This window comes from Gouania willdenowi, chromosome 13 (genome assembly GCF_900634775.1).
Source record: "Gouania willdenowi chromosome 13, fGouWil2.1, whole genome shotgun sequence".
NCBI classification, from domain to species: Eukaryota; Metazoa; Chordata; class Actinopteri; order Blenniiformes; family Gobiesocidae; genus Gouania; species Gouania willdenowi.
The window spans coordinates 16,875,971-16,898,162 of NC_041056.1; the positions used below are offsets into that span (position 1 = coordinate 16,875,971).

General features: G+C 38.2%; 1 protein-coding gene across 3 annotated transcripts in view; it reads left to right on the plus strand.

Annotated features, from left to right (window-relative positions):
- rsrc1 (arginine/serine-rich coiled-coil 1) overlaps positions 1 to 22,192 on the plus strand; it is a 123,458-nt gene that overhangs the window by 53,898 nt on the left and 47,368 nt on the right. For all 3 annotated transcript variants that reach the window (XR_003675345.1, XM_028464149.1, XM_028464148.1), the window contains exon 6: positions 12,931 to 12,982. Coding sequence is in view for 2 of the 3 variants with exons in the window: in XM_028464149.1 (XP_028319950.1) it covers positions 12,931 to 12,982 (52 nt within the window). In the remaining variant the exon portion in view is untranslated. The remainder of the gene's footprint in view (positions 1 to 12,930; positions 12,983 to 22,192) is intronic.

Sequence of the window (22,192 nt, forward strand, 5' to 3'; positions counted from 1 at the left end):
TTTTTCTCACCATTCGCTTTCATACGGGGTCAGAGTGCCGTGCAACTTAGGGAAAAGGTTTTATCTCTTCTTTTTGGGTGGGAAGAAATCAAGGTTCCACGTGCCCCATATTCCCGAGGATGAATTATAGACAGGGGTCAGTGAGGGTCCTGGGTCTCTGCGGATGTCACATGACCTTCCCTCTCTTGCATCCCTGCATATTAAACGGAAGGTCTCAGCACCCTACGCAAATGACCCCCCCCCCCTTAACACCACCTGCCTTGCGTTACGCAAATGACCCTGAATGTGCCGCAGTGCCGAGTGAGTGACCCTGACTTTTAAACTGTTCCGAGTGAATCTCCATCTTTCGTCTAAAAACTGCAGTTCTCGTTGATTTGTTATCACATTTGAAGACTGTTGGTGAAGGAAAAAAAACAAAGGAAGACTGTTTGTGCAGGAGTTGCAATACTAGTAAGGCTGAATAATTAATTGCATTTGCAATATTATATTATGCAAATGTTCTAAACACAAAGGCTGCGATTTATTTTTATTTTCATTTTTATTGTTTTCTTGTCCCGTCTTATACTGTCCTGTTAAGTTCAGAGAGTGTTTAAGAAGTGCTGTCCATGTGTTTCATGAAGCGTGAGGTTAGTTAGATATGTTGAAGAGGTAAAACCACAGATTTGTTTGCGTTATTGTTGTAATCTGTGCTTTAAAATGTATATTTAAATATGTTTAAATACATCTGAAATTGTTTATTATTAAACAGATTGATTTATTGCTTGTGTTCATTGACAAATACATGACAAGAGGCCCTTGAAAAAATAATCGCAACATTGAGGAAAAAAAAATCTCAATTAAATTATTTTCCAAAATTGTTCAGCCCTAAATACTACTGCTTTTTTTAGGACACCTGTACAATTGCTATTTTACAAATCAATTGTATGGGTTGCGCTGTAAAAAGGTACTTTTAAACATGCTTCAAATCTCTTATTTGATAGCTCTCATGTTGCATCGTTGATATAAACTTGTGTGTATAATACCACTGTGGGCCGTTTGGAGAGCACTAAGTGGAGCACAGATGTCTCTCTCATGAGTTGGAGTTCAATGATTCACATTAAATATAGCGCACAATATAGTAATGTCTCATTTGGGTTTGGAGCCGTCTGTGGGTTGGTCTGCAGGTGTGATTGATGCAGAGCTCCATAAAAGGTGGTGTGAATTATTCAAGAGAGGATTAGATGCATAAACAGCATTAATCAATATGAGTATGGGCAGAATGTCTTGGCAAACATTATGAGGAGCCTGTGTCTTAGAGTTAGTTTTTTTTTTCTTCTTTTTTATTTCCTTTGAAGGAATGGAAACTAATTTAAATGCAACATAAGTGAAACTGTCTTTAAGTGGTGCAGACACATTTCAAACATTGAATACCTCAGCAAAAATGAGTTAACTTGTTTATTTTGACAAAGTCACCTTAAATAATCATTTCCGATGAATGTTTTAGCATGAACATTTTACACAACATTGATTTTGAAATCATAGTCCGTCCACAATCAGACAGTCAAATGGATTATTTGGTGCACTCTCTACTTATTTTAGCAATCATACTAGTCGATAAAACATTGTGTGTTCTTTACTCTCCGACCTTGTTTAATGACCCACTGCAGGCCCTGATGTTTTTAAAATGGTTATGTAGTGGTGGGATAGTATGTAAGTGAATACGCATATACTTAATAATAATAATTTTTTTTTTTTTTTTAACGTTAAAAAAAAAAAAAAAAAAAACTTAATAATAATAATAAAAACCAACATATATAAATAACTAAATCAATTAATTAAGAAAATCAAGTTTACCAGCAAATAATAAAACAAAAAACGCTAAATGATCCCTCAACAATCCTAATTATTTTTTCTCAGGGCATTTCAACCGACCAAATTCTTTTTTTTTTTTTTTAATGTTGAAAACACATATATATATAAAACATAAATCTGTATATTTTCCTCTGCAAAAATTTCTTTCAAAATAAAACACAAGACATTAAGTATTTATTTATTTTTGACCAGCTGTCCGCGACCCACTTTTGGGTCCCGACCCACCAGTTTAGAATCACTGGTCGGGACCATAGGTTCCCAAAGTGGGGTACGCAAATTGTCACAGGGGGAACTGGAATAAAAATTCAAAACAGCATGACAACATTAGAAATTAGAATATACCTTAAATACACCAGCAGTCAGGAGCCTCCATGCATTCCCACAAATCACACATATGGCATATGTTCAATCAACAAATGTTTGGTAGATTTATTTTTCAAAAAAAGAAAAAAAGTAAAATAGTTTCTCACTGAATATGCCAGTAGGCTAATTCAATAAATAAATAAATAAATAAATAGTGTGATAATTCTGAATAGGATGTTTTCTTGTGTGCTTATAGATTATTAGTCTTTTTTATTATATATTATTTCTTAACAGGATAGGTAAAAGTTAGAGACAAATTTCTCTGTAGGGTTACATCGTATATGACATGGCTTCAGGTTAACTGTCTGAAGGGGTATGGGACTGTAAAAAGTTTGGGAACTTCTGGTTTGGTGTATTTTTGACAGTTCACAGAATAAACAAATATTGGAGATAAAAATAGTTTTAAAACATTTTTTTTAAACAAGGATTTCTCTAAAACTCACACTATTAGTCTAAGAAAAGTCTTTGAAGAAGAACTGAGACCTCCCCTTGACTTATTAGATAATTAAAAAGAAATCATAACCCTTAATGGTGAAGAACTCTCAGCTGATGTTCAGCTGTGTCTGCTTTTCTATTTTGGTCATCATTAAGTTCCAATATTGTATATTTGCTTTCCCTCCTTAGTTAGCACTTTGTCTTCATTTTCATCAAAAGAAGACAGAAGTTGAAAACAATCCAGGGCCGTGAGGAAGACACACACACAGTTGCATGTTTTCACATTTAGCAGAATGTGTGTTTTTTAATGTGTATATATATATATATATATATATATATATATCTGTGAATTTAGATTGTTGAATATTGAGTGTTTGAATTTATTGATGTGTTTATGCTCATATGGAGATTGCACCCCTGTCGTCTGCCGCCTGTGGAGAGCAAGACTCTGATTACGAGTCAGGACATAAAACTGTAAATAATGGAGCTCATCTCCCACTGAGGTGGAGTTGCAGGGCTGTTAGAAATCTCGTTCCTCTCCACACTTCACACATAAAAACCTGTAAATTCCTCAACACACGTTAATGGCCGTGTTGCACTACTGCGCTTGAGATGAGTACATCAACCATTACCACACATAAGATAGTGTCACCACTTCTAAAGAATGCTGCATTTTCAAGCAGCAGCAATGACATTAGAACAAAATATGAAGAAAAAAATTGATTAAAGTGTGCACATCTCTACCCTAGCAAATATCTTTGGGTTTTTTTAAATTCTGATTCAACAATTGTTCCAGCATTTAATTAATAATAATAATAATAATAATAATAATAATAATGCATTGGATTTTATGTAGTGCTTTATCATAGACACTCAAATAAGGCATTATTATTTCACTCCATACTTAGTGGTGGTAAGCTACTATTGTAGCCACAGCTGCCCTGGGGCAGACTGATGGAAGCGAGGCTGCCATAGTGTGCCTTCAGCCCCTCCGACCACCACCAACACTCACTCACACACTACATTCATACTAGGCAATGTGGGTGAAGTGCCTTGCCCAAGGACTCAATGACAGATACCACTGGAGCAACTGTGCCCCACTGTGGCACCTGGAATTCTCAGTGGTCTCCCATCCAACTACTAACCAGGCACAGACCTGCTTAGCTTCAGAGATCTAATGAGATCGGGCTTTGACAGGCTGTTATATTAACTGTAAATGAATTGGCTATTGTACTCTGTAATTTGATGATCTTTTGTTTGCATTATCTTTTCATTTGTGTCAAAGTTATAACAGCAGATGAAGAAATCCTGTCTTGATAGTGGACTGTGCACCCTCTGTATAGGGTGTAACTTGCCTTGGTGTAACTTTTTCGAAAGCCAATAAATTTGCAAACATTACAATAACGTAATAAAAGTATGTTGTTTCCAGTTAGACGCACATAAGTAAAGGTATTACTTACAAAGTAAGAAATAAGAAAACCATTCCAATGGATTGAATAGCAGCCCATACAGGCAGAATTCAGATTCAAAATACAATAAAGTATTCTGAATCTGAATTTCTTGTGGACTCACAGAGGTTTCTGGACAAATTTTGTTCCAGCAAATAGCTGTTGCACGTCTATTCCCTGTGTTCACTCTTATCTTATTTGAGCATTGGGATGTTTCTCTTGATTATGCTCTCTACACTATGTCATCACCCTGCCACAGCAGATTTTTATTCCGCTGCACATTTGTAACAATACACATATTGTTACAATATGCACTCTCATGCACGTCTTTGTCCTGTACTCCCTAACCTTTTTACCTTTTTATTCCCCCCTCACTGAATTCTAACACTGTCCTCACTTTTTCATATTTCCCCAAAGTTTATCATGTATTTTATATGCACAATATTCCATTTAATATTCTTGGCAAAATGATTGCACTACATGTACTAGTTTCAAGCTAATAGGATAAATACAGATGGTAAAAAAAATTATCGAGTATAGATGTCAATGAGGACCATTAACTTTGGCCACACCAATGCTGAAAGGCAAAACTGTTCCTGCCATTGGCATGTTGGTGTTGAATAATTATTTGCTTAATAAAGGGTCTCTGCATGCAATGAAAGGACTCATGGTATCACAATGAATGGGCAATGGCTCACCTGATCAATGAAGAAATTATGGGATTATACTGTAGGTGGTGCATGGTTAGTTTCAGTTACTCAGATTGGTTTCAGTGTTTGTTTCAAATATGGCTTGGCGACATGAACCAAAATTCGTATGTCAATATTTTTTTCTCAAAATGTTGAGGCTTGATAAAATTCTCAATATTTTTTTTTTTTTACCAGAAACAGTTTTTTGGATCCAAATCACACAGCCTTTTTTATGAAACCGCAGTACAGTGTCAACACGTGGTGCCAATTTTGTTTTTTTTTTCTCATTAGGGACGGAATATATAAGTAAATTCTGTCGTGTGCCGTCTTTCAGGGCAGGTCTTGGGTTGCAGCATCTTGTGCTTTTCAGCATGTGGCCCATTTAAGAGTGGAGGCCAGGGGCCACTTTCCAAGTGCGTAAGACTTGGAGAGAGACATGTTTGAACGGAGCTAATGGAATGCGCTGAAAGCTGCTGCGGTAAAGCTCAAACACAGCGAGTTTGTGATGTTACAGAAGAGAAATAAAGGCACTGTTTTCCTTCACGTCTTTCAGTGCTTTTAACACTCATTTAACTAAGGGAGCTATACATGGGACAACTGTACATCTTTGCTGTGCCTCCCACAGTTAGCCGGTCACGCATAGAAAGTCATCACAGTTGGTTCAACTCTTCTGGCTGTCTCCATCATGTTGACTCTGTACTGGGAGGGGTGTTGGTGCAGAGCAGAAGTCGCTATATCGTTAAAATAGAAAACTTGATATATTTTGTAAATCTTGATACTGTATATGGCCCAGACCAAGTTTTAAATAGTTTGTAAAACAATGATGAATTTGCTGTACAGTCATTCTTGGCACATCATTTTTATGGGTTTCTTTCAAATATCTACAACTAAAGTTATAGAAAACTGACGCAAATAAAAAAGTGACATAAAATAAGCAATAAAACAGTTGGAAAATAGTCATTAAAAATATAATAAATAAAAGTATTAGGATTTCTCATTCCCTCTTGTCAAGCGCTACTCATGTCTGTGCTACATCTTGTTTTGTATGATATATTTAGTTGGCTTCAGTTTAGTATTTGTAAGCTTTAATGGAATTTTAAATGAGCATTGGTTCATCTTCAGTGCTAAGTTTTGAATATATTTGGTTAAATGATGTGTAGGCTTTGCTGTTCTGTAATAGAACAATACAATTTTACATAATCTGTAGTTGGTTTCACTTTAATGAATATCTTTCCTATCTTTATTTTATAAAATTACATGTATAGGTATTACTTGTGAAGTAATTAGTTGAGTAGTTAGGATCTTAGTTGTTAGAGATTTGTTTTTCCTTCACATTGTTTGTTTTTCAGCAGATTGCCAGAGCACGATCAGTAGCTATATGCAGAGGAAATCTGAAGTTAATTGCTCCCAGTGCTCTCCGTTAGCGTCTGCGTTTGCAAATACACACATAATCTTGTGATCACACACACAAAAATGTGAGTCTTAGCTGGACAAATGTTTTTGCTCTGGGGTAAAGAGGTGGAAGAAGATGTGGCCTACAGTAGCTAATCAGTCCAGATGCAGCGCTTTTTAGAGCGAACTGGAAGAAAGCCGGCAGCTTGATCAATACATAAAGAATCAGCCTCATCAGGATTACAGACTCAATCAGCAGCTGTACTCATCGTTCCAACGCAAACAATTGCCTGAGGATGCAGCAAAGAAGAGGGGAGTTGTGGATAAATGTGGTGTGATTAGATACATCATCAGTCGTTGTAGGGAAATGTCAGAGCACGAGGGTGGAGGCTGTTGTAGAGGTCAGTGTAGAGGTTGGGTTGAGTTCTTAAATTGGTGGAATTGTCATTTTGGGCAATAATTTGACAATAAATGTTTAAAACCTGCTCAAATCAAACATTTCTTTTAGACTTTTTTTTTGGTTAAATCAAACAAGGTTTTCTTTGTTGTTGCGCTGCTTATGTAGTAGGTGAGGTAAATCTGACATTTTCCCATTTATGTATGATCCCATTTGGTTTTACACATCCTCTTCTTTACTAATTCTAGCTAAAAGTATAGCCCACATCTCTGCTTTTCATAAGTAGTGTCAGTGCTTTTACGAAAGGTCATTTCGTGTGAAGCCTCTCCAAAGTCTTAATGCATCACCTGTCAGTTGTCCACATGGCTTACTTCATCAATAGATGTTGGTGCATTAGTATCCCAGAGTGGGTTGAAGAGTTTACTCGTCTAAATGGCATCACTGGCCTAATGACAGATAGTTGCCAACAGCTGCAACCCAGAGCAGAACTCGGGGGCCGCTGCAGTGCGACAAAAACCTTGCATCACAAAATGCGGCGGTGAGTTTGGTAAAATATGACGAGATATACGACTTTTCTCTGTCTTTGTTGTCAAATTTGAAATATCTCATCTGCATTCCGCTCTGTCTTTAGTTGTCCTTGTTTTTTCTTTAATATGAACGTATGGATAAAGAGGTGACAACATCTATGGGGGGGGAAGGGAAATGAGAAAACATTGATAATCTGCAAACAGATTTCCATGCTTATTACACTAATGATTTCATGATATTTGATGTGACGGTCGGGGTTGGGATGATCAAAGCAGCAGCAGCAGTGGTGTGTGTGTGCGTTCATGCGTGTGTGTGTGTGTGTGTGCGTGTGTGAGAGAGAGAGAGATGGGGTGGGGGGAGTCATTTGCTCTCTCTCTCATCTCAACGCCTCGGCTAAATGATGAAGTAATTTGAGTGACCTCTGACTTGGGGTAGGTCCAGACATAATTGCATGTCATTCTTATACGAAAGGAGAAGGGAGGGCGGGCCCACAAAATACTAAATCCATCCCCTTCATCTTTTTATCCCCCCCCCATCACATACCGGTGTCTCCTCATCATGTGTCCCCATCTCTGTCTCTTGTTGCCCGTCTCCTCGTGTGTCCCCTAAAAAACCAACTCCCAAACAAAAGAAAGATTGCATTAATTTCCAAATGATGATATTACATTAAGCTCCGAGATCTCATATATCAAACGTGAGAACTACTCCCTTACTGTATGTGCTTCATCTTAATGGTATCGCTGGATGTCAAGGGCATGGAGGAAATTAAATCGGAAAGTGCAGATAGACCAAAGAAGATATTATCTCTGGATGATTGCAGTTTTGATAGGTATTCCAGTGAATTTCATTTTCTCCGGATGGGGAGATGATGAGTTAGCCTCCACATTTGCTCATTTTTCTTCTACATGATTTATGTGAGTTGAGTATAAAACTCTCCGCCGCCTCCCCCTTTATCAAAAACATGCATGCATGCACGCACGCACACACTATAGAGCTGTTACTGCAACCAGTATATGTATACATAGTTCTTTTATGGCTGCTCTTGGATAATGTGTGTTGGTATAAACGTGCTTGTGTGATTGTGTGTGTGTGTGTGTGTGTGTGTGTGTGTGTGTGTGTGTGTCCATACAATATGAACACACAAGTCTGAGATAAAGCCATCAACAGGAATGATTCCAGGAAGGTGGGCAAGTGTCATTACTCAGACTTGTTTACATTCTAAATACGTAATGAAATCTTGTTTGTGATAATGACGGGAATAAAAGTTTAGGAAATTGTAAAAGTGGTGAAGTTTGAGAAATGAGTCCCGGCCTGTGAAATAGCATTTGGGGGCAGGAAACGACATTATTATGCAGCGCTTCTGCCTGCCTGAGACATGAAGATGAACTACTGGCGGGTCATAAAATGCTGTTAGCCCTAGCCTGAAGTATGGCACATTGTAAAAGAGCTCTGATCCTATATTGCCATTATATATAAAAGTATAGCCATACACAACATTATTTTTCATATGAGATGAGCTCGGATACTGAAGCTCGGGCTTCCACAAATACATACGCCGATAGGCAGATTTTTTCCCCTCCTTTAAACTATATAAATAAACATATTGCCATGGAACCCATCTCTGCCCTGATCTTATAGACCTTGATATTAAAAACAGAAATATTGCATTTTCTAGTGGCTCTGTTTCCCCCTGTCCTCTTTTGGGTATGGAATATTTTTTTCTGTTTATTTGGGAAGGGGGGGCAGAGGAAAACCGAACAGGATCTACCAAATAAAAGAAAATGGAAACAGATGAAGACTTTAAGAATCTAATGGGATGAATGTAGATCATATCAACTGCTGCATAACGAGAGTTAGTTGCAGTGGGCCGTGTCTGTTATGTGCGAGTGTTGGTTGGAGTGCTTTATTGGGAAGGAAAAAAATAGAATAGTGTATTGAGGATTATTGGTATTACAGATGGACTGAAATATGTCACCAATATCACAGTTTTCCCTTAATAGGAAGCATTTAAAGTCATTGCAAAGCTAGGGTGAGGTATTAGAACCTGTCAATGCATTTATTCTTTTTCGTGACTATTTTTATGATAATGAAAATTTCAAAATATAGATAAGATATCATTTTTGAGATGATTATCATTTTGAGTTTGGCCTGTTTTAATTAATGGGGATGGGGAGGAACAAATTGTTTTAAACGTAAAAATTTGTCATCACTGTCACAGATATAGAATGTCAAATGTTGATTTTAATTCATGCTGAAGTGACTTTTGAACAGCAAATGACAAAATCATTTTGCTGATGAGAACCTGCAGCATTTTTGCTGTTATGCAACTGAAATGAACTTGGACAGTTACAAATCATCATGAAATGTTAAATAGTTAAAACGCGACATGCTCAGAGGCTACATTTTAACTGAAATTTTGACACATAAGTGGCAACAACCACAGGAAGAGAGTTGTGTCAGTTTTCTGTATAATATCTCTGTCTCCTTTTTTAAATCATTAACATTGTGATCTAGTCGATGTAAAAGCTGCCTGGAAAATTCTGGCTTATTCACCACCTCAGCAGATCATCCTGAACCATGGCACTTATTTGCTTCTCATCCTTCGTGGTCACTCATTCCTTGGCCATAATCTACAATATTTGTTCTACTACTGTATATATAGATTTATTCACAATATATTACTGTTTACGAGACATATGAGGCCTTTGAAGCTCTGTCCTCCAGTAATCGCCTGTGTTTGGTGCCGTAGCTCAGTCACATTATGAGCTCTGGGTGCATAAGCACACAAACACTCAGAATCTTAGGTCCACAATACTGACTAAAGCCCACTTACAAAGTGAATGACTCATTGAAGAGTAGAAACGGCCATATTTCTGTTTTTCCAAAGCCTCCTCTTTTGACGGCTATGTTTGATCCTGTCACTTTGGTCTCCTCTCTGTCTGCGTTCTTTATTAACTTTTTTGGCTTCTCTCTTCCTTACAGCTCCCCCTGTCTGTCTGCTGTATATAATGTCTGTCTGCAGAAAAAAAAACTAAGATACCCCCCCTTATCATTTGTATCAGCCTGCTTTCTTTCACTTGGTGATAATCTAAAGTGTGTGCGAGGAACACACCGCTCATTTCCATTTCACATGACCACCCTGTGCACTTGAACAGAGGCACAGTGACAGACACACACAGTTGTCCTAGTGTTTGTTTGCACTTCACAAAGAAATGGTCCTAATTGAGGGGCGAAGCCTCTTCAAATGCAGCGGATACCTCGCTCCCAGCGAGGGTGAACATAGAAACGTCTCTGGGGAGCGCAATTAACGCCTTTTTATTGTTTACTAATGAATTACACACAGACGGAGTTGACGTGCACTGTGTGTGTGTGTGTGTGTGTGTGTGTGTGTGTGTGTGTGTGTGTGTGTGTGTGTGCGTGTGTGTGCGTGTGTGCCTGTGAATTAGATTGAAAAATAGACCATGGTAGTGTTTGTACTTGTGCTGTGTAATTTATATCAGCACATTTGCCTTTTTTGTTTGCAGACATCCCTCACAAGTGAAGATATTATTTTTATTAATTGGACTGTCATCCTGTCCACAAATGCATTGGTAATAATTTAGGAGCTATTTGAAAAGGATCAAATGTTGTTACTAAAATATTTGGTTTGTTTTTTTTTTTCTTTTATTTATTGTGTTGTTAGAAATTAAAGTTTTTTGGGTGGTTTAACCTTGACAGTATACCCATGAGTTTGTGCTTTATTACTGTCTTTAGAGCTGCCAGGCACAAGCACACATACTGTGTTTGTGTGTTCCTTCAGTAATGCGTGGCTTTAATGTGCCTCAAGGCCAATATAAACAAATGCTAATGTAATTACTGTGGGGGTGTTGTAATGAACTGCAAATAAGATGATTTCACTGTGCACAATGATCAGGATTTACTGTGTGTGTTCCAATTGAATTGTTTTTTTATCCTGTCATTGACATATTTGTGGTGTGTAACTAAGCAGTTTGTCTTCACACAAGAAATTTAAATGAGTCCAATTGTAGACGATTAAGCAGGTTGTCTCTGATCGTAAGGATTTCTTTTAGCTGAACCTTAATTTTTAGTGCTCTACATTTGCTGTTACAATTAGTTACACCACATACAATGGCAAGGGGGTCAACAGTGTAATTGGACACCAGGTAAAACACTGGTTAACACTGGTTAACACTGATTTGCATGTTTAATGGTCTTTCCTAACCTGGAAAGAGTTAGAGCTTATTACTTAGTGTGCAATACACGTTCAGTAATTTGAATTCATTCTTATTTAAAGTAGTTTATCTGATTTTTTTTTTTTTTTTTTTTTTTGGGGGGGGGTTTAATATAAAGTAGCAATAATTGTTGATTGTAACATGAAGACAGCTATTTATGTTCCAAATAATTTGCAGTTTGCATGAAATCTAGTTCATGTAGATTTTTTCTCACCATGGAAGGAAGCCTATAGCAGAAAAGTTTAGAAGTTTCAATGGAAACGGAAGCTTTAAGTGTTTCTCTAGTTTAGTCTGTTCATCGACACTGATGCATGCACATATTATTTTCCATATCATTTGCAATAAATACACACACACTCACACTGACACACGTGCACCCAGCATCAAGTGTCTGCGCGTTCCATCTAGGATACATCACTGCATTAAAGGGGGTCATTATATTTCCCTGGTTGCCACCGAACAGTGACGTTTTTTTTCTACAGAATGACAAGTTTACAGTTTGATAAATCAGATTTTGCGCTGTGCCCTGGCTGGGACGTCATGCAGGAGATGGAATGATGGAAGGAAGAAGCGGGGTTGTCTGTGTAGGAGGAGGAGAAGAGCTGCCTGTCAGCGACGCCCTGGCCCTGTCGTCTAAATGATGCTCCCAGGCAGCGGATTCAGATCACATCCCCATTAGCATTTAATTTCTCTCTAATCCTACACACAAGCTCCGCCACCGCATGGTAACGAGGGCCGCTCTGTCACGACATCGCTAAAAAACCTCAGAGAGCAATCCGCGCTGTGCTTGGCTTTTATAGCTCTGTGCCGTGTCGTAACCATCATTCTTCCTTGACAATTAAGACCCTCAAATCTAATAGCAATGATATTGGAATTACAGAAGGGCTCTTTTGAGGGCATGTCAGGGAAAAAAAAAGGTCTGTGCTTCCCAATACAGCTGTCAAAGCACGTGCTGAATATCACACACACACGAACGATGGAAAGAGGAGGAAGAAAAGTCTCTGTGCCCTCTTATCCAACTCTCTAAGGACTTGTTACTGCAGCTTTTGTTTTCTCTTTTTCTCTATTCTCTCACTCTCTTTCTTCCTCTTCTCCTTCATCTCTAATTTTCTCTTCTTTTTTTTCATTGATCCTCCCTAGTGTGTGAGAGAGATTGCTTTCTACAGATTTTACACACCCAGAGACTTTTAACTTCCTGAAGTTGTCCCTCGGTGCTCTATGGGGGCCATTTATGGGAACATTTGCTTTAATAGTTGCAGGTAAAAATGATTATGTGTAAAATATATTAAAGCCTAAGGGGCAAATCTTTTTGAGAGATAGATAAAGTTGTAAAAATGTACGTTACTGTCCTCAGACTTTGCAACGTGCCATGGTGGTTTTCCAATGTGCCGCATAGCAGTTTGTATCATTAGAGCATCAACAATTGTTGGGTACCTCAATGATATGCAAGCGCTACTGGGAGCTAGATTCAGGGGATGTGGGGAGATTCTATAATTTTTGATTACCTAACTACAGTATATGTAACTATATGTAAGATCCAGAAAGTAATTTTTAATGTTTTTTGTTTATTTTTTTTTTTTTTTGTTTTTTCGCAGACTCCAGCAGAGCAGGCCAAAATACGAATGCAGTTAGTTCTTGAGGCTGCAGGTAAGAATCTTTTTTTTTTTTTTTTTTTTGTCACTATGTAACTTAGAAAGACCAGTGTCCGACTCTTATCATGTCTGGTCACTGTGTAATTAAGAAGTGCAAATTTAAAGGTGAGGAGTTGTATCTTTATCAGTGTTGAGCCTCATTGGTTGAGGTTTTATCATTTTGGTCTGAGCTTCTGAGAATGTGCATTACCACTCTCTAATCAATGAAGTTTAAGATATGATGTTAGTATTGATGAATACCTATATCTAATAGAAAAGGGTTCAAAATATGTCATAACAGCAGGTAGAAGTACATAGATATGTTTTGTTAGACTTGTCGTTTAGTATCTGTGTACATGTTATTAACATGTTTTCATCAACATTCATTAAAATGTATTAACTATCTTAAACTATAAACACTCACATCCATCTTTACCTCTACCAAAGAGGTAATATTTTCATCAGCATTTATTTGTTTATTTTCTTCGGTAAAGTAGACCTTTACACCCTTGGAAGATTCCATTAATCTTTGGAGTGGATCTGGATCAATATACTGTCCCTATTTCTCATCATTGGCAAAAAATTCATATCTCTGTTAGTAAATGACCTATCTTTATGAAATTTGAATTTGTTATGTCAGGTTGGTCCCTTAATTACATCAATAAATTTAGTCTGGATTGGATTTGGATTTCATATTCCATCGCAGTTTCTCAAAAACGTACATTTTGACCTACTGTATTGATATTAATAGCTTTTAAAGTGTAAATTAACATTGTACCATGATCAGGATCACTGATCCAGAAGAGAATTAGCTTATAGTGGAGGTTCTTGTTTCTAGTTCTTCAGTAAAATAACTAAGGAAGTGATAAAAAGTTTGCTTCTCGAGATGAACGTGACATTAATCGATACTGCAGTGTTAGAAACTGGCAGCGACACAGACACACACTTTGTAACAGGCACTTAAACTATGCACGCACAGTAAAGGTCCCACTTGTGCCATATATTTTGACTTTTATGTCAAAGTAAAACCTGCTATCTCAGAAGTCTAAAAACCTTCATAGCTGATGGAGGACCAGATTGAATTTCATCTGGAGGTACTGTTTAAGGACTAAAATAAAACTATAAAGCCAAAGCAAAGCTGAGGAAATACTTGCATGTTAGGATATGAACACAGGACTCGGTGCAATAAATAAGGACTTGTAAAACTTTTTTTCTGTCCACTTTATACAGCCAAAACTTTGGAAATGAGTTTTAAATGCACCGTGGAACATATATATGTATGTTTTACGCAGTTGTTTTCAGCCTCACAGTGACCACACATTACTGTCACACAAACACATATTCACACAGCGCACGTACTCCCCAGTTTGAGTGCTCCTGGGCCAATATTCACTGCAGCTTAATTTCAAACACTCCTCCCAGTACATAAGTCATAGATGTCACCATGCACACGGTGTATATATTCCAGTGTGTATTCGAGGAGTAGAGCTGCGAGCCAGATGTGACAGGTAAAGATTGACTGTGGAGAAAGATGTCTTCATGTTTGCAGTCCCACACACACAAACACACGTGCACTTGCACACTACACTTCAGAACAGGGTTCTAATTTCACCACAGGAAATATATGAAAGAGGCAGGCACCTATACATCATCTATAAAGCACTCGCCTGCTACATACTTACCTCACTTAAGACTTTGCTCAGCCTTCAGGTCACTAAACAATCTGGCCATACCTTGATGGGATTTTACTTATTTGCGCTGTGTGGGATGTATTTTACAAACTCTAAATTGACCTATGTGGTGGCAAAATTAATAAATCGTAAATTAGGCCCAGACACCTATAATAGTTTGATATATTGATTGAATTGCACATATTCACATTTCAATCTATTTTTTTTCTTATCATAATACATACCAAAATAAGTTGGTGGTCTCCTTACTTTTAGTCGCCCCCTGTCATACGTCAGACACCCAGCTCCTTTGGCCCTACTTGCTCACTGGTAATGTATTACTAATGGTGTTGAAGCCTTTTAAAATCCACCATGTGGCGTTGAGTGCACAGGGCCAATCCAGTGCAGACACAGGGCCAGACACAGAACTAAAGTAGAGGGTTTAATACACCGGACGCGTCTCTGGTTTTCCTCTCCTCGAGGCCTTCAGAAGAACAGGTTTATGGCTCAGTCAAAGACAGTCGTAGGCTTAGGACCCTTGCTGACTTGTGTTAGGCCCTCTCGTGCTCATAAAATTTGACTGCACTATCTATATGTGAGTTCTGATGATATATATGTAGAAACTAAGGGAGAAAAGAACAATTTAAGTTGATGAAGTGGTTTTTGTGTGTCACGTTGTCAGACTTATCCTTCTGTTTGAGCTTTGTTTTAAGCCTCATTGTCTCAGTTTTTGTGAGTTACTGTGCTATTGTGTGTTGGGTTGTATTACAGTTAACACTAGTACTGTAATATCTCCTGTGTTTCTGAAAATGGAGCTTCTGTCTCCTGCTGCCAAATATTTGGAGCTGGCTTAATGTTCTTCTAACTCTCACCATGTTTAGTGGTCTTGTCCATTTCTGTTCACTGGTTTTGGGTCTGCTTGCCTTTGTTCCACTGTAGTTACTGGGCAGAGGGAGATAGGGATGAAGAAGGAGAGAAGGAGGCAGCAGATGTTGGGAGGTTGTGTGAATGTTAATGTCCTGACGTAGCTGAGGAGCTTAAGCCTCCTCCTCCTCCGTTCTTCTCTAAACGCCCGCCAGGCTTTCTCTCTCGGGGTCTCCTGACATCCTTAAAGCCCGCCGGCTCTTCTCTTCTCTCCTCCTCTCTGCTTTCCTCCACCTCTTTCGCACCCATCCCCTCCTTCCCCTCCCTCCTTTTGTCCGTCTATGGACTCTCTGTAGTCAGTAGAGAGCAGATCATCCCATGGCTAAAGCGACTCAGGCCTTTGTGTTGGGGGCTCTGTGGACCTGTAATGAGCCCCCTCGGCTGGCCCGCTGGCCTGCTTAGCGCTCACTGGGGGCTTTTCTCTCGCTCTCTGTGTGTGTGTGTGTGTGTGTGTGTGTGTGTGTGTGTGTGTGTGTGTGTGTGTGTGTGTGTGTGTGTGTGTGTGTGTGTGTGTGTGTGTGTGTGTGTGTGTGTGTGTGTGTGTGTGTGTGTGTGTGTGTGTGTGTGTGGGCAACGCTGGCCCCCAATGAAAGAACTGGATGGATATGTTTATGGGTCACTTCCTTAGTGGCCTACATATCCAACACACACACAAACACACACTTGCATGTCTAATTTTCAGGATAAACACCGTCATTAATTATTTTATTGTAAGAGAGGGGAAAAAAACCCCAAATGTATTATTTATCAAAAGTTTGAACATTCAGGGTTCTTTCTAAAATCAAGGCTATTCAGCCTTTTTACCTATTTTGCGATCTTTTCTTGCCTCGGTCACTTGATGCAAAATGCAAAAACATGCAAAAACATTTTCAGTTATTTTTTTTAAATATCAAGATATCATTTTATAGTATCCACAGTCTTTTTACTACAAAATATTTAATACTATTAAACAGAGAAAATATATTCATGGGACAAATTCCTGGAAAAGATTAGAAAACACTCTTCATTGGTTGTTCTACATTTTCTGTTTTTATCATCTATGTTTATTGAGATTGTTGAAAAGGTTCAATGTTATTGTAAAGGTTTTTTAAAGCTTGATCAAGGGTTTAAAAGCAAAAAAAAAAGTTTTTTTTTTACAGTACAGCTCAAAAGTAAAAACTTTATTCGATAATGAGACCCAAAAGGGTGATAAATATATACTTTAATACTTAATTTTTTTGTTTTGTTAGAACTTACCATATGCAATTTATTGTTATATTATATTACACATACTATTTAGGGATTTGTCAGAGTTCTGATATAATCATTATTCTGACACAACAGAAAAAAATGAATAACAATAAAATAGAAGAATCTTTATTTCTATTCACACACGGGGCACCCACTTGTTTCTTTTTCAGCCACTGGCTGAGCTCTTCTATAGTAGTGTCCATTTCCACTAAAATGAGCAGTAGTGCTGTGCGTCGTAGCGGGCCTCTCCTTATCCACATGTCAATAGGGAGTGTTTGCAGAACACCCACTTAGGACTCAAGGGCCAAGGGTCATCAAAACCTCCTCCTTCTCCCCATTTGAACCTCTGACAGCAACAAAACAAACAATCCTTAAGATCTCATCAGAGGCTTGAACTTGGAAGGGCCTAGCTGGCCTGAATTAACTTCTGCTGTTGGTCTGACACCTAGTCGATGTTGGAGGAAAAGCACGCCTTATTTCTGATTCTGATAATGTTTTCACAGCTCAGGAGGGAATTACTCTAACCCGAGATGCACAATATAATGAAAAAAAATCATGCAGTTTCTGAACATTTTTGTTAGTGCTAGAGGTCCAGATATTCTCGTGAAAGAGCTTTGAAGCAGAAAACTGAAGAAGTTGTTTTACCGCTGGGCAAAGCCTTAAATCTCAACATAAAGGTGTGTTGTTGTTTTTTTTTATAGGTGACAAGAAAGATTACAGAAATTCTTGACATAAAATTATTCTTTTATTTTGATTGTCTGCACATTTGTGATTTTTCTTATAAATCAGAAGGTAAAACAAGAACTCCTTCTTTTACATTTTGCAATGAAAACTAATTCAATCAATCAATATTTATGCATAAAGAGCTTCTCATACAGAATTGTGCAGCTTTACAAGCTTAAACACTTTCCTACGTGTAGTGTACCCTAATATGTGACAAAACAAGCATCCACTTGAAACTTCACCTTTAAAAACCTGACAAGAGTAATATGTCCGATTTTTGGAACTACTCGGTGAATCTTGCAGTAACAGCTTTGTCCACAGGACAGTGCTTCTGTTAGAGTGCATTTCTCTTATTTCATGTTTTTCACCATCTCTTTTTCTCCCTGCACTGTTATTGAGTGACAGACATAAAAAGGCACAGTGGTGCAAGACCAGTGAGGCTTAGCAGCATCATGAAACGACACTAATTCTCTCACCGTAAATACAGAGTATTAAGCTTCTCAGTCCCAGCAGGAGACCTGAACACACACACACACACACACACGCACACAATATTGCGGCTCCTTCTACATCTTCCCTGTGCCTCCAGTTCTTGCTGTCACTCCCACATACTCAGCCCCCCCCAGGCCCTGACAGATGCATGCTGAACAGACCACATACATGGAGGGTGTCACCTTACCCCCTCTGGAACTAAAGGGCTAATGTGCCACATTTAGGAGGCTGCCGCCCTTTGTTCGGTAAGGATGAGAGGTGACTGGTATAAGGGACCAGACCAGGCATTTTGAATGGTTTGAATCCTTTATTTGTGAGTGCATTTTTTTTTTTCTTTATTAACTTGAAGCTCCTCATTCATTTCGTCCCTGCTTTTCCTGTCTTCTCCTAACACTGCAGTGATTCTAGGAAAGATTTTTCATTCGAAATGCATTTATCTTTACAAATCCATCTTTCTCGTATAGTTGTTGGGTTGTGTCACACATTTCGTATGACATGTTCTTAGTGATTATCACAAACACAGCTTTCTTGTGGTCTTCAATTCAAATAGGGGATTTTCTAGGGTGAAAAATACAAGGGAATTGCCTTGTAAAACCCCCTAAATACATGTTAGTTTCCTCACTAAATGTGGTACAGCAGCCACACTGCATCTTGCACTTGGAGTGGAATGAGGAAGGGGATTTTTTTTTTTGTGTGTGTGAAAACAACAACATGCAAACATGTTCCTACAAAAAAAGACAATGTTACAGCTGTGGTACAGTGCTTATCGTTTTTTTGTGGGCTGAGATTCATACTAATAAAATACCAAAGTTTAAGTTTAAATTGGTAATTTGAAGGGCTGTAGTCAACCAAGGAAATGGTTGGTCAACCAAGACTATGGCACACGTAGCGATTTGTTGATCAAAAAATAAAAAATAACTGAGATTGAATGAACAGGTGCAGAGGAGGACGAGGAGAAAGAAAAAGAGAGACGAATATTTAGTTCTGGCTTTTTGTGCTGAAGATTTGCTTTTAAACACCGAGCATTTATGATATGAACCTTATTCAAGCTTTGACCAGAATCCGACAAGGCAAAACTGAAACCTACAGGTTTGACAAACTTAAGGTATTTATATCTGTGCCCGACCTGAAACTGACAATTAAGACCAATTTTTTTGTTTGTTTTAGTGGTAAGCCTGCTTTTATTAATAAACAACTGTTAATGTCAACATCAGATCAGTGCACGGGGAAACAAACACAGGTCAAACACAGGTGCGCAGTGTGCGACGCTGCGCCAGGGACAGCAGTTGGCCTATTTACGTAATCCACGTATCAAATATAAGGATAATCCATGTTCTTGTGCAGAAAAAAGATTGATTCAATAGTGGATGCTTGTTCTCCAAGCCTGTCTTAATTTGTTCCTTCTCTGCTCCGATCAGAAGCTCAACACTTTTTTTTTTTTTTACAGCCAACACTCACTCACACAGCTGTTGCTGGACACAGATGTTTTATATTGTATATTTAATCCTTATCACCGATATCTTTTTTTTTTAAAACTGTATTGAAACTGATACCGTTGCTGGTCAACCAATGAAAATCGACCACGACGGCATCAACCAATTAGTCCACTAAACGACCAAAATTGGCAGCCCTAGTAATTTGACCTATAAAAGCTGTTAATCATGACTCCCATACAACAGTTAAGTTTTGAAACTGTTTAAACTGTCATTCAGGATCACTGTAAACCAGTGAATGCTCCAGGTTAGCCTTCTGTGTAGACCCTTACATTACCCAACAACTTTGCTTCTATACATCAGTGTACATTTGAGTTATAATTTGTAAAAATGCAAAATTATTAAATTGCTGCTTTTTTCTGATGAGCTTTATCAATAAATCCTACTATCCAAGAATAGTTTCAATTGTAGCAATATACAGCAGTTGCCTACATTGTCCTGTACTTAAGTGAATAAACCCAATTAAATGAGTGCCACAGAAATCCCCCTTTGCATTTGTGCAGGAATGTGTCTCCTGTTGTCCTTTGGGAAAATAATGGCAAAGGAGTATCCTGTAATTTAGTCTCTGAAACCATTGATCAGTTGGATTTATGTGCCATTACCTCACCGTTCCAGTCAACACTCGTAATTATGTCTCACAGGGAAGGAGCGAGACAGTGAGAGCACATGGCTGTCACTTATACACAACATTCAAATATCTAAATAAAATATACACAACATTGTCAACAAACTGACCCACAAAGTAAGAGATAATTATTTCACTCCAACTCATTGCTTAATTCCTTATTCTTTGTTTTCTTCTGACGACAGCATTTTTGTGTAATGTATGTTTGTGGTTTCCTGACGAGGCACTTTCTACTCCCTTCCAGTAAGAAATAGGATGCATGGTTCAAAGGTGTGTGTCGGTGCAATGACCTCAGGACTGCATAGATCAGAGGTTTATGTTGAATTGATTTTTGGTTTGTTTTATAGGTATAATAAACACAAGTCCTGCGGCTCCAGGCTTCACTCTTTGAAGTAAACCCTGCACCCCCCCACCCCATCCCACCCTAGGCCTCAGAGCTTTACCTGTGACACATGTTACAAGAACAAAATCAAATTTCAACATTTCAACTAAAGCTGTGGTGAACTCCAAACACTTAAATGACCCTAAGTTGGATATTGGCTAAATGAAGCGTTGCTTTGCACAGAAAAAATATGGTGATTGATCGGCTGTAACTGCATCTTGGTTAGACAAAAATGACCTTTTTTGCTTTTTTTTAAAACAGTGCAAACAAGTGTCTTTGTTGTTTTTCCTGTAACTGTGTTCACTGCTTAAATTTTCGTAAGTTATTCTAAGTTGTCCTCTTTGTGCTATAGAGGGTCTTGGTTGTCAAATTAACGTACAACTTTGCTGGACTTGCCTGAGGGAACAGTATGTAGACTGTAGGAGACAGAGGCACTTAGAGGAAATTCTCTGATTCTGTTTATGTGTGTGAGAATGAGAAGGAGAGTGAGCGATTGAGAATGCTTTGTTTTTCTTCTGTGGGCAGATTTCAAACAGCATCTGGCGAGCTCTTGAAAAAGACCGTTATGAGTATGTTCAAATCCAAACTGAATAATTTCTGCACCCCCTCCTCTCCTTCCTCTTCTTTTTTCATCCTTTCCCTGTTGTTGGTGTTTACAGACACATGGTGATATTCATCCCTCCTTCTCCCTGCTTCTCCTCTCTCCCTCTCTCTCTCACGTCTCACCATGTAGACATTTCCATAACAGAAAAAGAATATTTTTAATTTGCTACTTTCCATAATTTTGCAACATATGGTTTAAATGATTTTGATGCAAATGCATGTGCTAATTATTTCCAGACGAGCCTGAAACAGTCCAGCCATTGATGTAGAATGAAAGCAAATTTGCAATCACCTTAAATTTTGCTAACCGTTTACTGTTAGGTAAACTTTGCTAAGTAATTTAATTACTTTGGACCGCAGGCAGGCACACAGCTTTTCATTTGGAGTAGGGTTAAGGGGGGAAGTTGAGTGCAAAGAATACTGAGAATGAGAGAAGATTAGAAGGAAAATGGTAAACACTGCATGTAACAACAGCATTGTTATTCTCACACTCTAAATGGTACGACTGTTGTGGCTAGCAGAGTAGAAAGGGTAAAACTTGTGTTTTTGTGTGATATCAGATTTCTTGAGCATTGCACTTCATTTTGTGTGATTTAAATAGTTTTGTTTAGCAGTTTGAAGATCTTGCAGTCCAATTGGCCCCAGATAAGTGTAAATAGATTGCATTAAGGTGTTGACCTGTGCGTTCTTGCCTTCAGGATTTGGAATAATTTCCACCCACTGAAAAATTATTTTTCAGTATTAAGCCCTGAACAATTATGCCAGAAACATAATTACACTTTGCCTGTTACTTGAGTCTTGGCTCTTAATCAAGCATGGTTGTGTAAGTAGATTTATGCAGCGATGGATGTCCTGTTTTTTTAATGTACTTGACCAACCTCAAATGTATTTAGTGTGATTACATTTCTTGAAGAATTGTTTGACTTTTGGCTTTTGCAAAATAAATTGTCTTAACAGAGACTAAATATTGATTAAGTTGTTGATCCTGATTAATTGTTTAACGGGATATTCTTGTGTTTGTTGGTGTTTATTAATGGAGGAATTTCCTGCTAGGCATTGCAGCCTGACGGACCTCCTGTGGTGC